The sequence below is a fragment of the Symsagittifera roscoffensis genome, chromosome 7 (genome assembly GCF_963678635.1).
Source record: "Symsagittifera roscoffensis chromosome 7, txSymRosc1.1, whole genome shotgun sequence".
Taxonomy (NCBI): Eukaryota; Metazoa; Xenacoelomorpha; order Acoela; family Convolutidae; genus Symsagittifera; species Symsagittifera roscoffensis.
In genome coordinates this window covers 42,127,533-42,145,790 of record NC_087068.1, presented here as the reverse complement: position 1 = coordinate 42,145,790, position 18,258 = coordinate 42,127,533, and the positions used below count along the sequence as shown (strand labels likewise).

The following is an 18,258-nucleotide window of genomic DNA, read 5'->3' as shown; positions in this document are numbered from 1 at the left end:
ATCTGGATTGGGGCTTGAGATAACATTCGATAGTTCAAACATATCTACTTATTTCAATAAGCTCTCCTTAATTAGAACAACCTCGATCCAAATCGAGTTTGGGTATAAGGCTTCAAAACTGATATATCGATGCTAAGCAGCAAGGTGGCAGCATAAATGAACCCAATAAACGCCAAAAACTAATTGAAAAAGAGATACATTATTGAAACTTTAAAAAATAAGAAAAAAAATTAGCAACATCTTTCAGACGGTTCCAATTAGATTACCAAGCTAATGATTAGCAAACTTGAAATTAAGAAACCAAAACGAAATGATTTAAAACGTAAACCAGGCATATAGCCCACCACTTGATCGAGACTATTGACGAATATTGGGATACCATTTCAGATATTTCCAAACTTTCGAATTTCAAAGAAAAAAATAGATGCCCTTAAAGCTCTTTCAATTTCCAGAATAATTTATACTTGTCGCTTTTTTGATAACACTAACGCAACTCGAGAAAAATTGATTAATCGGAGTTTTTATTCCGCTGGAAATCTAAAAATTAAATTTAATTTTCGAAACTAGAAATTGTTCACGTTTTTTCGCGCCATTTCCACGTTCGTATTTGGAGAGTGCTATTTACGTATCTTTCAGCAGATGAATTCCAATTTAACTCAAAAAGAGCATATATACCTAAGTGCATCAATATTTTAGGATTTTTTCCTGAAAAAAAAGCAAAAAAAAAAATCAGCAAGACCTATATAAGAGCCTTCACTGCCTTCATTACTCTTACAAATTCAAAACAAATAGGCCAAAAATCTTCCTACTGAAACTTTCGAAGACCATAAAACGTAAAGTAAAACGAAAAGAGACTAGCGAAATATGCATGCACCTAGAAGAGCCGTCAGTTTTTTGATTGGTATCAATTTTTTTTTTTGAAAATCGGTACAGTAGTTTTTGAGAAAAATGGAAGAAAATTCTGCGAAAAGTGCAAAATTTTTTTTTTCGCAGCGCCGCAAAAAAAACGAAAAACAAAAAATCCCATTCAATTGCAAAAAACGTGTTTTTTTTTTCAAACAGGACCTAACACTAGCCAAAAACAAAGTAGCAACATATGCCATTGAATTCTTTATGCTTTAATTTGATTAAAATGAATTATACCAAAAATGCCACCAAACCAGCACTTTTATTTGCGACTTGGGTTAGAAAAATAAATTCTTCGTAATAAGACTCAGAAAGGTTGACTCGTAGTATAACACATTACTCACAAGCAAGTAAATAGGCTGAAAAGTTATCTTAAAGATACTCGAGCAGAATATGAGACATTAAAAATCTGCGTGATGTATTGGACTGTTCTCAATTTTTTTACCCGAAGCAAAACCACTACAAGTTTGTGATTTATTTTTCCTCTAGAGGTGCTGAGATTATCAGCCAAAAGAAATGATAATAGTGTTATATAGCGTGTCTTGCTATGATAATTAATGATTAGAAATGAGGAATCGTGTTTGAGAGTAATAAAGGGATGCGCGGTCTAGGCTCTATATCTTCGACTCAGGGATGTGCTTCGTGATGTCTACCTCCTTCTCAGCTGAGTCTAAGCTGTTTGATTTATAAGAGTGAGGATTAATCTTTTAATTACTATTTTTACTGTAATGGCTGTTTTACTGTAATGGCTCTCTCTCAATTAATGATTCAATTACTTTCTCATTGATTGTTTGCATTAAGTAAATATGAGTTTAACACTTTGTCATTGACATATAATGGCATTGATATTTAAGTCTAATTCGCACCAATTATGGTAATTAATAATGAGTAACTAACATAGGCGTGAAGCGCTATGTGACACTTACACACCTGTTGATTGTTCCCTGGCGGCTAATAACCAAGGGAGAACTTGAGTTAGCACGCACCGGGTGTAATATAGCACTGCATTAATTAGATTCGTAATATGCGTAGAGGTGCAATTGATTTGTACTTTTCAATATAAAGGCTAAAGTTATAGGTCATTGATTTACACAAATTATTATTAAACTCTGAACTAAATTTAAGTACATTCAACATGTTGAACACAGTTATAGTAGGACTCAAATATACGCAAATGCATGCCCCTAACTGCTCAGAATATATACATGATGAAAAGGATTTAGGTTTAAACAGGACAATTTAAGTCTCTGATGAGACAATCCGATTTCAAAGTTATTTTGGCCACGTAGTCAGTCTTATAGGTGATTTATGAATGTGAGTTCAATGAATGCCAGTAACTGGTCAAATTTGGCTTAAGCTCTCCTCTCTTCCTTTTTCGTTAAAGCTCGTTTCGTTCAAGACAACCTGTGATTCTTGTGTTCTGCTTATGTTCCCCATTGAGGAGCAGGCTGAGGTTAGTCTTGATCGGTTGGTTGGCGTTTGATAGGCATTCAGTTCTGCTTGTGTTAGTACCATGTATTTCTCACGAAGCTTGGACCCATCCTTTTGGAAGGCCTTCCTGTCAGATGCTGCTACTGAGAGCACCGGTCGAAGTGCGATGGTTCCATCCTGCCCTTTCAGAAACTTCGGAGTCAATCTTCTGAAGATGGCAAACCGGTGGTAGAGGTACATGATGAGTGCATGCAAGACAAGATTCCCCAAAAAGACTATTGCTGTCAATGTAAGGGAAAGCCGTAATGGTACATACTGTTCCATTTTATCCACTAGGGTGGGTTTCAGCAATCTCATGTGATGGGCGATCGGCTTTGCGATGTCATTTAGCTGGTCTGTTTTTGTCAGGTGAGGGCTGTCTATCAGTTTCGCTTTTACTTCCCGCAGTAACTTAACTCCGGCATCCGTTTTTGATTCATAATACGGGAGTTCTGTTAAGTCTGGCAATTCTGAAAGAAGATGCGACAAGGGGTCCGGCAAGTTCACGGTAATCCGTTTTGCTGGAATTTTGTCACAGCTAGCGAGGTCCGGCCTAATTTTTATGTATTTGCTGATCAACTGAGTCCCACAGTCTAATGTTATCAGACAAATATTACAGCCTGCATGATCTTCCCGTTTGGGGTGTTCAGCTCTTCAAGGCTGTACTCTCGTAGGGAAAATGACGCACTGGCTGATGTGATGAGCGAAATCCCGTAGCCCAAATTCGTAGCTTTCTCCGGCGTAGGGAGAAGTATCTTTTCCGTTTCGTACACTTGCAATGCCGTCATGATTGAGTGGAAATATAGTGTGGCTAGGCATGACGACTGGCCAAGATGTGTCTCCATAGTTTGATGGCAGATCCGGTATGTTGAGCTTCCCAAACAATTGGCGTACTGTTTTTCTGTCAGAACTGTTGTTTCCATAGAGTCCTCTGAGATTGCCAGATATGATCCTTCAGTAACCCATTTGATGGCTTCGGTTGGGTCACCTTGTGGCATAGGTATCACATGGGCCCGGTAGATCTGGAAGGCTGTTTGACTCGATGCGTACGGTATTGCCAAGTTGAGCAGAAGTCCTTCCTCAATTGTTGTGACATCGCGAAGCAGTTTCGCGTCATAATATAAGTGGATATCGCTTGGCGGTATCGCAAGTGTCAATCGGTGGTTCTCCTCCTTTTGGCTTTTGTATACTGCGTCTATGATCGCCAACAGGGATTCTCGCGGTACCAGAGACATCGGTAGTCGTTGGTCCAGCAGAGTTGGTATCGAGTTTAAGACATTTGTCTTAAAGGCATAAAGTGCGGCTTTATAGCTTGTTATATCTGCGTAGACAACGTTTAGTAGTGATGCTGCTGTGTCGAAGTTGAAATTTATCTGTTGGTTCGAGAACAATGTTTGTGTGCAGTCCCGCAAGATATGGAAATTGCCTTGAATTGTTGCAAACTGTTCTTCGAGTATTTTCCAATTTCGGTTTTGATTTTCGATGGTTTGTTGTTGAATTGCTCGGATTTCAGACAACTCATTCGAAATCGCAAAGAACTTTTCGTTGCTCGATGTTTCGATTTCTGACACATAGTCCGTAAGTGCCATTGAGTATTGTTCCAAGCTCTCAATGTTTTTGGCATTTGCTTGAGCCTGGTCCTGGCACGATCCGAAAATTCCCATAAGTCCACATCCTCCTGAATTTCCCATCATTATACCAGAGCCAAACAGACCAATTCCGGCGATGGCCGCTGCCGCAATTAGTGGAGCTCCCCTTCGGGTACGTGTTGAGTCTAGTGGGTTTTTGTTGAGGAAGCGGGAAGTGTCAGTTCTAATGGCTTGGGCTTCTTGCTTTGCTGCTGCAGCCTTATCCTCGATCATGTCCAGGAGCCAGTCAAGGTTGAATGGGTCTGTAGTTGAATTGAAGTTCGTGGAAAAATCTAGAGGGCACTCTATAGAGGGTGTTCGCCATTTCTCCGAAAGTTTGTTGAGGTAATTCCTCATTATTGTCTTCATCGTGAAATGGTACTTTGGGAAAGGAATTAGGAACTGGACATTTACAAACTTTTCTGCCAGGATGATCTTACTTTCTTTGTGGAAGATTATCCCAGATGAAAGAACATCGTCGTAGGATGCCACAGTACGGCCTATTTGTAGGACGAGAAGCAATAGTAGCATTGTCCCTTCGTGGTTTAGAGTAATGTTCCTGGTTAAAAATTGTGGCTTCGTGTTTTGGGTGGGCGTTGTGGTATTTATTTCTACGGTATAAACAGGATGTTTGTTGTTTAGCCAAGTTTGGTGATTTTGATATTTCGGTGGCATTTACTTCCAATCATTGAGTTCGTATTCAGGTTGTGTTGGTTTATTTAACACAAATAAGCTTAGTCACTTGTTCCATTCGGGTCACTCTGTATCATTCTCATTGTTGTAAGTCAGCTCAAATACATTCCATGGGTATGATACGGACTCAGCAAATGTTCATCAAGAGGTCGACAAATTGTTGACTTTTGCCAATTTTATCTTGTCACTGCACTTAATTTGGCTCACGCTCAAGTTGTATTCCGTATTGCAGTCAATTTTGGTTGAATCACTGACTATTAATTTAATCCCAGAATGTTCATCCGAGTAATTGACATTCCATATGTACCCGTTCTAAAGTTGCGAATGTCCCCAGTGAGTCAACTGTTGGTGGTGGCGAGTCTGGCTGATACGGCGGGTCACTGTAGCTTCCACAATGTTGCCGTTCGGACCGACAAATTTGGTTGGATTTCGGTACCACCTCGGGGGATCATTTGTCAGGGATTACTGCTGCCCAAGCTGAGGGCCTATGTGTCAGAGTTGGACAGCCCGTGGTCAAGGTGCAGCTGACGGAGGCAATTTCGGTGATTGAGATCTCCTTCACCGCAAAAGATGCTGACGTCAGGCTGTGGTGTCCCGGGGAGGAGCATGAAAAGTCCCTTTGTGGGAACAAAGACGAGAGTATTTAAACTCAAAACTTGAAACTTCCTGTAGTTTGTATTATCGTTGTTGTATATATTTCTCGTTTTCAATTTATTCTTCATATTGTCTCGCAAGTTTTCTTGAAGCAGTTGAGCTGCTGTCTATAAAAAGGCCATAAGCAAGTGCCAGGAGCAACTCTCACTTTTTCGAATGTAAAAGGCCATAAGCAAGTGCCAGAGCAACTCTCACTTTTTCGGAAGTAAAAGGCCATAAGCAAGTGCCAGAAGCAACTCTCGTTTTTTCGAATGTAAAAGGCCTGAAATCCGCGATAAGATATCAATTTCGTTCTGTGTGTTTTAGCTTTCACATTTCTGTTTTTCCTTGAGTTAGTACTACAGGTAACCAGTTGTTCATTTTGAATGGATGTACAATTGTATAATATTTTTCAGTTGAGCATGTGTTTCTCTGTGCCTTGGGGCAGGTTTATGTTGTACTGCTGTCCGAATGGCAGCTATGTTCAGTTTGGGGCCAGTGAGAGCTGGTCTGAGCGTTCTCCGATTTGCCCTCCGTTGACGGAAGAAGTGCAAGAGGGCGGCTCCCTGATGTTCGTTGTGATGAGCGTGGTGACGGCTCTACTGTTCTTGGTGGGAGTTGGGGCAGCAATTTTAAAACGGAAGTAGACGTTGTTTACTGGACTTTGTTTTAGAAACTTTGAACTTTTAATTTTACTTTTAGTTGTTTAGCTGATTACATTTAATTCATACTCGTACTTTTTCACAGTTTTTTGTTTCATAAGATCAGTGATGAGTGTGCTCATGTGGTTTTTTTCGTTTTAAATTTTCGGAGTTTGGGTAAAGTATGTCACGTATCGCTTAACTGTTGTCATCGCTTTCGTGAATTATGTGCATTTTTATTATTATTATTATTTTTTTCGCAATGTTAGGAGCAGAGTCTGGCTTCTTCTGTTTCTTCGCGTTTTTGATGACTGAGTAATTTTTCAGTTGAGAAATGAAACGCAATGTTGAGCCTTCAAGTTCGTCCGCATCCAAGCGGAAGACCCGATCTGTTGCGGTAGACAGTCTTTCAGAGCTGCATTCCGTCGCTGAGTTTACGAAGAGCCTGCCGCAGGTGATGAATTTGGCCTCTTATGATGGTCTCAATCGTGAGGAGCCTGCCCTTCTACGTGACTTCGTGGCTGTGGAGTATACAGACAAAAATCGACGGGTGAGTGCATAGTGTCTGGTTTCATGTGCAAATACAGTAATTGAGAGGCTTGTATACATAAATATATATATATATATATATATATATATATATATATATTTTTTTTGTTAGCGCTTTGTAAATGGCCTTGTGTATGCAGACCGTGCACTACGGACATTTGACTTGTTAGCTACTCGCGATGATGGCCCGCAGGGAGCCAAGATGTGGATGGGTCTTCAGCCCAAAGATGTAGCGAAGAGGCTTAAGTTTTTGAATTGTTGGGCGCCAAAGGACTCGCAAATTTCGGATCAAGCCTACGGGTTTCTGATTGTCACTGAGGGTGAAAATTTCACCCGGTTTCACAGTGATTTTGAAGAAACACTGGATAGCCTGATCACGCTGTATGGCGCCGGCGAGAAGGTTTGGGTTTTTACCAAACCCAGTTATGTTGGCCGGAGGCTGGAAGATGAGGTGATCGATTGCACGGAGTTGATGCAACGGTTGATCGTTCACAAGGAGTCGGTGCTCTGTTGTGTTCAGCACGTTGGTGATACCGTGTATCTTCCCTATGGATGGCTGCATTGTGTCATTACCATCAAGAATATTTCGGGGTGCTCATCTCTTTTATCAATCGGCTTGCGTGTCCCTCGCCAGAGATTTGAGAAGATGTGGAAATTGATCTGCGACAGAATTCCATTAGATAAGAAGAGGGCAGTTAAGTACGCTGAGGGTCCTCTTTTCAGCGATTTAGAGAAGAGGAAGAAATAATGCATAGCTTGTTTATTTCTGGTCGAATATGAAATGTAATTTCATGTTCTCAATTTATCATCATCAGTTTTTTTTTTTTCAAGAGCTTTAGGTGAGATCTGATGAAGTGTTTTTTCCAGATCTCAATAAGTTGGGATCTCCTAGTGAGCTGACTTCCTATTTTTTCCTTATTGGGCATTTGATATTCATTAGGCTCAAAAAATGGTATGGTTAGTTCTCCTCGTTTTTGGGGGACGTCCAAATTTTTTATAGGTAATGCTTAAACATGGGCAACAGGTGGAATTTTTCATATCTCGTGAAGTTGAGATCTCCTAGTGAGCCGACTTCTTGCCTGTTTCTCATTGGTCATTTGATGGTCATTGGGCTCAAAAAATGGCATGGTTAGTTCTCCTCATTTTTGGGGGATGTCCAAATTTTTTATAGGTAATGCTTAAACATGGGCAACAGGTGGATTTTTTCATACCTCGTGAAGTTGAGATCTCCTAGTGAGCCGACTTCTTGCCTGTTCCTCATTGGTCATTTGATGGTCATTGGGCTCAAAAAATGGCATGGTTAGTTCTCATTTTTGGGGGACGTCCAAATTTTTTATAGGTAATGCTTAAACATGGGCAACAGGTGGATTTTTTCATATCTCGTGAAGTTGAGATCTCCTAGTGAGCCGACTTCTTGCCTGTTCCTCATTGGTCATTTGATGGTCATTGGGCTCAAAAAATGGCATGGTTAGTTCTCCTCATTTTTGGGGGACGTCCAAATTTTTTATAGGTAATGCTTAAACATGGGCAACAGGTGGATTTTTTCATATCTCGTGAAGTTGAGATCTCCTAGTGAGCCGACTTCTTGCCTGTGCCTCATTGGTCATTTGATGGTCATTGACAGTGCCGCAAAGCTGTTTAAACATATATGAAGACTTTGATGTCACTTTTTCGGAAGATGTCGTAGATGATGTTAAAAACTGAATGTTCTTGTAATTTATCGAGTCCACATCCTATCTTGGGAAGTGCGATTTGTTTGATTCCTTGTTCGATTAGCTGTTTCTTCATGCAGCGGAGGCTGCGTGTAAGATCATAATAGGATGGTTTTTTGAAAAATTGAGATTTAGTCACTAGATTGAATATTGATTTGTTTTGAGAAGGAATGTGCATTGAAACTGAGGCTCCGATTTGTGGTGTTTCAATCTACTTCAGTGTAGGCTGTAGTGCTGGGTAGGCATCGCGAATTTGCTGTGCTATGCCCTTGCTCATCTGAAAGTCACTCGAGACACAATGTGCGATAGAGCCTGGGAAATGCAACAGATCACCGGTACCAAATATGATATTTGGTTCTTGGATAGAATTCATCGAGTCTTTGCTGCTGCCAGCTCCATCATTTGGCCTCGTTGCCTGTTTAGCGCGTTTAACGCTACTTTTTAAGATGATCTTCTTTTGTTCTCTTGGAGGGAATGTTTCATTTGCTTCAGCTGCTTGTTGTCTTATTTTTGCCTGGTTTTCTTTCCGTGTAGCTTTTGGGCTAAAGGTAACCGGAGCGACTTCGTGTCCATCTACTGTTCTCAGACCATATTTGCGAGGGTGCTTCTCCCGAGGTGGTATTGGGTAGTATCGTACGTCGTTGCTGAATCGAGTTTGTCCATAAATCCTGTCACGTGCTATGGCTGCTGCTTTGCGTCTCGTTCGCAGTGGTTCTTGTACGTGTTGTTCCTTCGTCGCGTCCTTGCGCAATTGCACCTGTTTCTGTCGCTCCCGCTCCGTCCATTCTATCTTCTCCGAGGTGTACGTCCTGTTGTTCAGGCCCTGGTGGATTGATTGGATCCAGTTCGATGTCAGGTGGAGATGGCGGTCGTGGTGGCACTATTTGCACTGGTTGCTCACGTGGTGGTGGTGGTGGTGGTGGGGGCAGCACTAATAGTGGCGGTACTGGAAGTGCTACTGGAGGCGGTGGTGCCGGTGGCAGTGGTGCCATAACTACTGCAGGGGGTGGTGCCGGTGCCAGTGGTCCTCCTATTGGTAATGATAAGCGGATGGTAGTCGGAGTTGCTTGTTGGATTTCGCTGTCTTGTTGCGGTTGAACGTCGTCAAGTAGTCTAGGTAGATAGTCATCAAATAATCCTGGCTCACTGCGGTACTTGCTTAGTGACGGATCTACCACGAATTGAGCCTCATCGATTGGGTCAATGTCTTCTGGTTGATGCTGTGGTCGAATCGATCGGAGTCGGATTCTGTGGACACACTGTGTGTGGTTGGTTCCGACTTTCCGTACTATGTAATTGCTGTTAGTTAGAACTTTTTCCACTCTATACAAGGGGAGCCACACTTGGAGTGACTTATTCCGGGTATCAGACTGATTTGTTAGAAGAGGGTTGAGGAGGAGACAGAACGAGTGAAGTACTAGCGGTTGGGCTAGTGCTTTCTGGTCGTAGTATCCCCGGTATCTGTGATATGATGACACGATGTTGTCTTTAGTCTCTTTGAATTTTTCGAGCATCGCGTCTTGTAACGCGGTTACAAAGTCGGCATTAGCCGTAGCAATTTCCAATGCTTTGGTCGAAAATCTGAGATCAAGCGGTTTGGTAGGCTCTCTCCCGTGAAAAATGGTGCTCGGACAACATCCGATGGACGAGTAGTATGACGTATTGTGTATGAAGGTCCCAAGTGGTACATAGCGGTGCCAATCGGTCCATTGGGCGTCAGTATTAAGTTTGAGGATCCTCTTCAGTGCCCCATGGGATCTTTCCACCAGTCCGATGGTTTGTGGGTGTTTAAGCGTTGCGTGTCCAATTTTGATGTTTAGAAGGCCTGTGAGTTCGTGGATTAACTTAGAGGTAAATACACTTCCCAGGTCCGACATTATCCTTTTTGGCACATAGCTGTGCATGAAGAACATCTTCGTTAGTTCTCTTGCCACCGTATCAGCGCTTGCGTTCGTCATTGGTGCTGCGAACAGGTATTTTGAAAAAACGTCGATTCCAGTTAGAACAAACTTGTACACCGGTGACTTTAGCGGTCCGACTATATCGAGCTGCATCATGTCACCAGGGTATGATTGTAACGAGGAAAGTGGTTGAAGTGGTGGTGTTTGATGTTTACTCGAAGCATTTTTAAGCTGCGGGCACGTTAAACAGTTTTTGACTGTGTTGACCAGAAACTCCGAGAATCCGGGAAAATAGAATCTCCTTCTGAATTCCTCTGTGGTTCGTGTCATGCCAATATGTCCTCCTGTCATCGAGTTATGGACTCTGTATAGGGTTTCGTTCCACATGTGTTTTGGTACACAGTACTGTTTATGTTTTATTTTACCAGTATCGTCGTAGAAGTTGCGGAGAAGGACTTCGTCTTCGATGACAAGTCGATTGAATTGCTTTGCGTACTTCTTTAGTCTGCTATTTGCATACGTAAGATCTGGTATTTCGCCTGTTCGTATCCACTTTTTTACTTCTTCGATGTCAGTATCTTGTTGTTGTTCCTTTTTCCTGTCAATTGGCTCATTTTTGGAGTCTAGTTCAATGTGGTTCTCTGCTGGATCTGGATACTCTATCGCATTCATCGTGGGTCTCTTCAACATTACAAGCGCCTTAGGCTCTATTGTTCCTTGACTATCACATGTTGTTTGTTTGTCGAGATATGCTTGGTAAAGTCCTAATCTTTGCAGGTTTGCTACTAGAGCCTCATCGACCTGTTCTGTTTCAGAAAATGCCTCATCGATAGCTTGAACCAGGTTAAGCGATGCATCGGGTACTCTTGCTGTTGTGTCAACATAAATTTCCCTGACTGGTATTTTGTCTGTCAGTTTTAGTGTGAGAGACGCCGACGGGTCCGTTTGCATCCTGGACAAGAAGTCTGCTGCGTAGTTTGCAGTTCCTGGGATGTGGGCGATTACGATGTTGAAAGACAGGACTCGGTCCAGGAAATTCCACACTGATGGCGGTATGGTTTTTGCCTGAAAGAATTGCGTCAGACTTCTATTATCTGTTAATACAATCACTGGTTTGACTGATCCCCAGATGTAGTGCGAGAAGTGATCAAGTGCGAAATACAAGGCTAGAAATTCTTTGTAGTAGATTGAAAATTTCAGCTGTGCTGTATTGAATAGCCGAGAACCAAATGAAACGGGTGCGTACGTCTTGATTTCTTCGTTTTTGACGTAGTCCTCGACCATTAATACGAAACCAGTCCCGTTGTAGCTGGCATCGCAAAGTATGACATACTGCAGTCCTGGCTTGGGTAGTCTGAGTGTCAACGTGGTCGCTTGTATTAAGTCTGCTTTGAGAGTTTCAAGGTTTTTATGGTGATGTTCAGTTATTTCAAAGTCGATCTGCTTCTTCAGCAGCTTATAGAATGGTCGATGAGTCTTTTTACTTGTTTCACTAATCTTGGCATGTTTATTTTGCTTAGAAATGCGGAAATTTTTGTTTCCTCTGGCGTAACTCCTTGTGGCGTTACTACATTTCCTAGGAATTTCATTCTTTGTGTTCCTATTTCGCATTTCTTAGGTGAAAGTTTTAAGCCTGATTTTCGGATGCATTCGAATATTTTCTTTAACGTGGGTATTAGTTCCTCATAATTATTCACCGCACTTCCTATATCATCCATGAATTGTGTGCACAAATCGGCTGCTAGGCATGGATCGAGGTAGTGACGGATGAATGAACTGAATCCCGTGACAGATTTACTTAGACCTTGGGCTAGGCATTTGTAGGCGTACGTCCGCGACCCGAAATTAAATGCCAAAAGTTGGACCGAAAGGTCATCTGCCATTTGCACACAATGGTATGCTTGTGAGCAGTCCAATTTAGTAAACAAACTCTTTCCGGCAAAGTGGTTTGATGCATCGGTCATGTTTGATATTGGAAAATTGCTATTTATATAGTCCGTTTTGATTGAATGATTGATGCGCCGGAGGTCAATCAACATCCGCAATTTTCCAGATGGCTTTCTATGTGCAAACAACGGACTACTGTATTTAGAATGTGACAGTGTTGTTATGAGTCCAAAGTAGTGCATCAGAGCTAGTTCAACCGTCAGTTCATTCCTTAGTTGGATGGGCGTAGGTGGTCCTTGAGTGTACAGTGGGCGTTGATGTTCGGGTGTCAACTTGATCTTCAGGTCGGAATTATAACCCACGTCAAATCTGTGTTTGGCAAATATATCCGCATATTCGATGAGCAAATGTTCTACTTCTGACCTTTGGTCATTTGTCAACACTGAATTCTCCCACTGAAAGTTACTCAAAAAGGTCAACCGGTCTTGAATGTTATTATTTGGTTCAATTTTCTCAAGACCTTGAAAGTAGAGGATTTGGTCATAAATTTCCCTTTGAATACTGGGAAGTGATTCTGGGTTAGGGCACGTTTCGGGCGTCGGGAACCAAAATTTCTCGTATTCGGGTGGTGGTTTTAGTTCTGAGCCTATTGAAGGGCTTGTTTTTTGCGAAATTATTTCATTGATTCCGAGTTCGACATTATCCGGCTGGTTCATTTTCGCTAATGCCAAAGTTTGCGGCTCGATCTGTATTAAATTTTCGTACTCGGTTAGCGTGAGTATCGAAAATTTTCCGATTTCGGTTTTAAAGGGCAACGTTAAGTTATGTTCCGTCATATTAAATGCTGTGACGTAAACGGTATTGTTTTTGGTAACTTCATTTATCGATGAGGTTACTGCCAATTCGCACTTTTCTTCTAGTTCTTGTGATGGAACTACGATTCCCGTCGTTTTTTCCATGTCAGTCAGAATATCTTGCAATTGGCATTCGATTATGATTGTTTGATGAGGTGCAATCATTTGTTTCTTAGTGAGAACAAGAGGGAATTTTTTCACTCGGTTAGTGCATCTAGGTGCATTCACGGGTTTTATATCGTTGATTTGGAGTGTCAAGTCTGGAAAGTGAAGTAGATTGTATTTTGAGCAGACATGTATATGGTGTTTTTTAAAGAAAGGGTTTCCCAGGATCGTTGAATTCGCTGAATTCAGCACTAGGAACGTTTCCGTAAAGTTCATACCTGCCATACAGAATTCAATGGTTACTTCAGTTTCAATTGACACCAGTTGGCCTCCTGCCATTCGCACTTGCTTGAGGCTTGATTTTGCCGTTTTATAGGGTGCGAATAGTGTTTTTTCGTTTTTAATTTCATCGAATGTTTGTTTCGAAATTACGTTTGCACATGCTCCTGTGTCAATCAGAACTCTTCTTTGGAGGCTTGGCGCTAATCTTATTTTCATATAAGTTAGCACTGTTCCTTCGGTTGGGATGACTGCGTACAGATCAATAATTTCATCGTCTTGTACATCTTGAATATTTGATTTGCGTGATTTTCGCAATTTACGTGATTTTTGTGATTTAGATGAATTGACTGACTGACTTTGTGGCTGAATTAGTTTTTTGGTTCATTTGGAACGGGAAATTCTGTTGCTGCTGTCCCTGTGGCTTGGGTTTGTACCAACATTGGCTGATAGTATGGCCAAACTTCCCGCAGTGGTCACAGAACTTTGATCCAGTGCGTACTGCTGATGTACTAGGATTCTGAGTGTGCACCTGCTGCATCATTGGTTGCGAGGCTTGTTGGGCAAACGGGTTGTTCTGTTGTGGCTGCGTGGCTATCGCTTGTTGCTGTTGTTGAGGGTACATCTGGTTCGGAGAGAATTGGACATTCTGTTGTGTATGAGGATAGTTCTGGCTTTGTTGGAACTGTGGGTTCGGTTGAATTCCAGGTATCTGTGGGGGAAACTGGAACATTTGTGGGAGGTACTGCAAATTTTGGAATCCAGGGAAACCTTGGTTTCCGTATCCCCCATCAATTCTCTGCTGTCCGTTCTTTTTTTCTTTACCAAATCTACCCCTTCTTTGATTGTATCCTTGTTGTCCATTCCCTTGATATCCATTCCATTGATTAGGGCCAGATGTATTGTTCTGGTTTGGGCTTTGTCCAGTCCCTTGGCTTTGTGCAATATTTCCGTGATTTTGTTGTTGTTGAGTTTGTTTATTATTCCCACCAGTGTTTTGGCTATTCAGTTGAGAGCTCTGCTGGGTTTTTCTGTTGTCACCTTGTGGCCGTGACTGGATCGTTTTTCTCTGATCCGATAGCTCACTACGGACTTCGTTGAGTTGTTTCTCAATTTGTTCCTGGGCTGTTGTTAGTTTTGACAACGCACTGATTAGGTTGTGAGAAACTGTATCTCCAATTTCATTGAAACTATCTTCTGGGTAATCCTCATTACGACAGACGTCTCTAATTGTCATTTGTTTGCGTGCCAGGTTGCAAAGTTCTTGTACTGTTGTCGCAGCTGGTTGTTCCATCATCTTCGAACGGAGCCAGTTGGGCATGCCTTTTATAAAAAGACGTTTAATCTGGTTGTTCCTATGATCATTTTGTGCGTCAAGTCGTTCTTGACGTTGCGCCGTCTCTCCATGGAAACGCGCTGCGTCTGCATCAGCTGCTGCGCCTACTAGTGCCGCATCGAGTGGGGCTACGGCAGGTAGATCCGGTGTCGGGTAGGCTCGTTGTGCCTTTTTTGTGAGGTTTACCAGGAAATTCTCTGGTGAGTCTCGCTTGATATCAAACTTTGATTGTTCAAGTTTTAGCACGTGGACCTCTTGCAATTGAGGGTTGCAAAAATGCTCGCGTAGTGCCGCTAGACTAAGAGGTACGTCGGCTCTTGTTAGTGCTGGCAGTGTTTGGTAGAATCGCAGAGCGCTATCTCGCAGGTGCAACTGTAGAAAATTCGCTTGCTGAGCATTTGCGATTCCCGCAACTCCAACGTATCCTTGGAAGAGCTGTTCGAATTGGGCGAAATCTTCGTTATCGCTTCCGCCAAAATGTTCGACTGAGATTTGAGCGTGCGCCATCTTATCACAGTTATATGATTGTCAAGTCTGATTCAAAATTGATTTCAGATGAATCAGTTGCTATTATATAGTGGAAACAATTAATGCCTAGTGGGTACTTAAAATTTAATGACGCAATTATCGTCTTTGAGAAAATATATAGAGTAGCTCGTACTATGATTAGTTACGAGTAGGAGTTAATTAACTCTTGTTTCTATATTTTAAACTATCTACTTTTTAAGTTAACTTGTCTTGCGGCTTTAATATTATTCCACTATTTTTTTTTGAAATTTGGTTAGGATTTAAGCACTGGATAGGTTTTCAGGCGGTTCTCATGGATGATTTCAAATGACTAGTTTCAAATGAGCACTCATCAATTTTACTTTAAGCACCGAGAGTTTTAAGTTTCAACTAACTGTTTTTGTACACTGTATCACTTTCCTGGAGAAGTGTAGTAGTTGTCATCAACACAAAACAGTTGAAGTTTCCTTTTGCCCCTTGCTGTCGTCTCTCACTGGCTGAAGTCAGTTTTTGTTTTTGCCCCGCTTTTTTCTGTTTGAGCAAGTTACTGCCGTGATCTTCTTTTCAGCTTTGTGGCTTTTGGAGTCGTCTTGTGTTGGATGTCGTCTTGTTTTCACTCTTAATTTGCAATCAGCTTCAGCTTGTCTTGAAAGGTTGGTAACATCATCCCACTCCTGTCACCATGTTATATAGCGTGTCTTGCTATGATAATTAATGATTAGAAATGAGGAATTGTGTTTGAGAGTAATAAAGGGATGCGCGGTCTAGGCTCTATATCTTCGACTCAGGGATGTGCTTCGTGATGTCTACCTCCTTCTCAGCTGAGTCTAAGCTGTTTGATTTATAAGAGTGAGGATTAATCTTTTAATTACTATTTTTGAGCTGTTTTACTGTAATGGCTCTCTCTCAATTAATGATTCAATTAATTTCTCATTGATTGTTTCCATTAAGTAAATATGAGTTTAACACTTTGTCATTGACATATAATGGCATTGATATTTAAGTCTAATTCGCACCAATTATGGTAATTAATAATGAGTAACTAACATAGGCGTGAAGCGCTATGTGACAAATAGGTCTTATTTTCTTCATAAACAATGACTTTAAGGATTAGCCCAGAGGAATTTGGCGCTACTATCTTATAATTTGCCTGGACTCTTACAAAAGAGTCCGTGTAACTTTTAAACCCTTATATTCAGTCACTTGTTTCTACCCGGGGTCTTGAAGTGTTCTCGGTTGCTTTTAAGAAGTCCATTCTCAAAAAAAAAATCTTTTTTTTGTAATACCATGAATACATGCAGATAACAAAGTTGTTTCAAACTATACATGTATCAATGATTTGAACTATCGAACATGATCATTTTTAAAGCCTGAACTTGATTATGATGCAAGAAGATTGAGAGAAGTAGAGAACTGCCATTTCATATTCAGTTTCAACAAAACTAGAATGCTAACTTGGCGATAGATTTAGATACCTGACCCGACCTGAATTCAACTCATTTGTTGATCTCACTTAAGAATACCCACAGGCTCCTCATATTTTAGTCATTTGTGCGCACCTGATTGCAGATTACCATGCCATTCGCGATAAATTTTCCAGCAGATATTTCGGACAGGTGTTATTTAGTCGATAACAAACCTATGTTCCAGAGTAAAATCGAAGGAAATTAACAGTGTAGGTCAAAAACTCAAATCTTCTTTCAAACTTCTGTCCATTTTTGAAACAGAAAGGTTAGTATGTTTAAAAATTTGAGCGACCGTCCTTGATCTAGTCTTGTAATTAAAGCTACTAATAGCTGGCAATGAATTTCTTGCGAACTATATCTATCGCCGCTAGCATTAATCAAATCTCAAAACAATCGTCGTATCATAACTTGCTCTTGGTTGAGTAATTGGAACTAGTAAGTAGGTTTCCCACACTGAATACATTGGTGGGGTCCACTTGTTTCTTCACAGCTCTGAACATCTCCACTCCCACATCCCCATTCGATTTTTTCAGCCAACGCTCTCTCAGTTTACCCACTAAACAACACCCAAAATAGTACATTTTTAAAACCAAACTCCCCTTTTTAGCGCCCAGCCCCACCCATTTCAGGGCCTTCCTGTGAAGGGGGAGTGTCGTCTAATTTTTCATAGCCATTCCCACCATGAGGAGGCAGATGACATTGGAAACCCTGCGCCTGTGACTAAACCCACTGAACACGATCACGTGGCTCTAAATATTAATTGACTATGACAACGAAAAAATCCATTGTTTACAATTTTCTTTAAAAAACTGTATGATGCTTTGCTTATTCAGATTAAAAGTTTCTAGCCGTCATTAAAAGTCTTTTGCGTCATTCATTAGACACCTCTTCCGCTCATAGGAAGGAATTTTTCGCACTTCTTTGAATTTCAGATATGTACTTCGCTATCATCGATATTAGTTCCGCGGAGACTTCAATTCTTAGAATTTCCGCTTCGTCTATACTTTCATCGAAATGGTTATTAGTCTTTACAAAAGCTGAAGCCACTTAAAGTTTATATGCGTCATTTTCATCTGAACTTTTCAGTGATGTCCATTTAAACCTACAATCGTGTTCATTCAACTGTCATTTACAATTCACTATAAAATACCAAGCGAAGAAAAATTGATTTGATGGCATTTTTATTTAAGTTACAATTTAATTGGAAATAATTGAAAATGCACAAATGAGACAGATTTGAACTCTTTAAACTATTTAAAAATATTTAATTGTAGGAGAATTTTAAACTTATTTCATAGACCAATTTAAGTTCAATTATATTTTATCTATTTGGACATTAATAGTACTTTCATCAACTTATGAATGCACTTTTCAATTCTATGCGCAATAAAACCGTATGATGTCACAACTAAAAACTTTACCTCCATGGTGATGTGAGAGGGATCCCCCATTATCCAGAATTTCTTCTCTGGCTGCAGTTTCAATGTCATCGTAGAGCGCCAGGGGGTCTTTCAGTCCCCTCCCATTGAAGCCAAAATAGATGTATATACAGGCCCCCACGTCGTATATTTGGGTCACTCTAGACAAAAACAGGACTTTCTTATTTCAATAAGAAAGTTTGAAGCAATTAATAAAATTTCTAACCTCAGATTAATTTGAAAAGTGCCTCTTCCATTAACAAAACATAGTAA

General features: G+C 40.9%; 1 protein-coding gene across 1 annotated transcript in view; it reads right to left on the bottom strand.

Annotated features, from left to right (window-relative positions):
- Positions 1-16,461: 16,461 nt before the first annotated feature.
- LOC134851347 (alkyldihydroxyacetonephosphate synthase, peroxisomal-like) overlaps positions 16,462-18,258 on the bottom strand; it is a 181,910-nt gene continuing 180,113 nt past the window's right edge. The window contains exons 16-17 of the mRNA XM_063867387.1: positions 17,989-18,146; positions 16,462-17,123 (exon numbers count right to left, since the gene is read on the bottom strand). Of these exons, the coding sequence (XP_063723457.1) occupies positions 16,969-17,123; positions 17,989-18,146 (313 nt within the window). The 3' untranslated portion in view covers positions 16,462-16,968. The remainder of the gene's footprint in view (positions 17,124-17,988; positions 18,147-18,258) is intronic.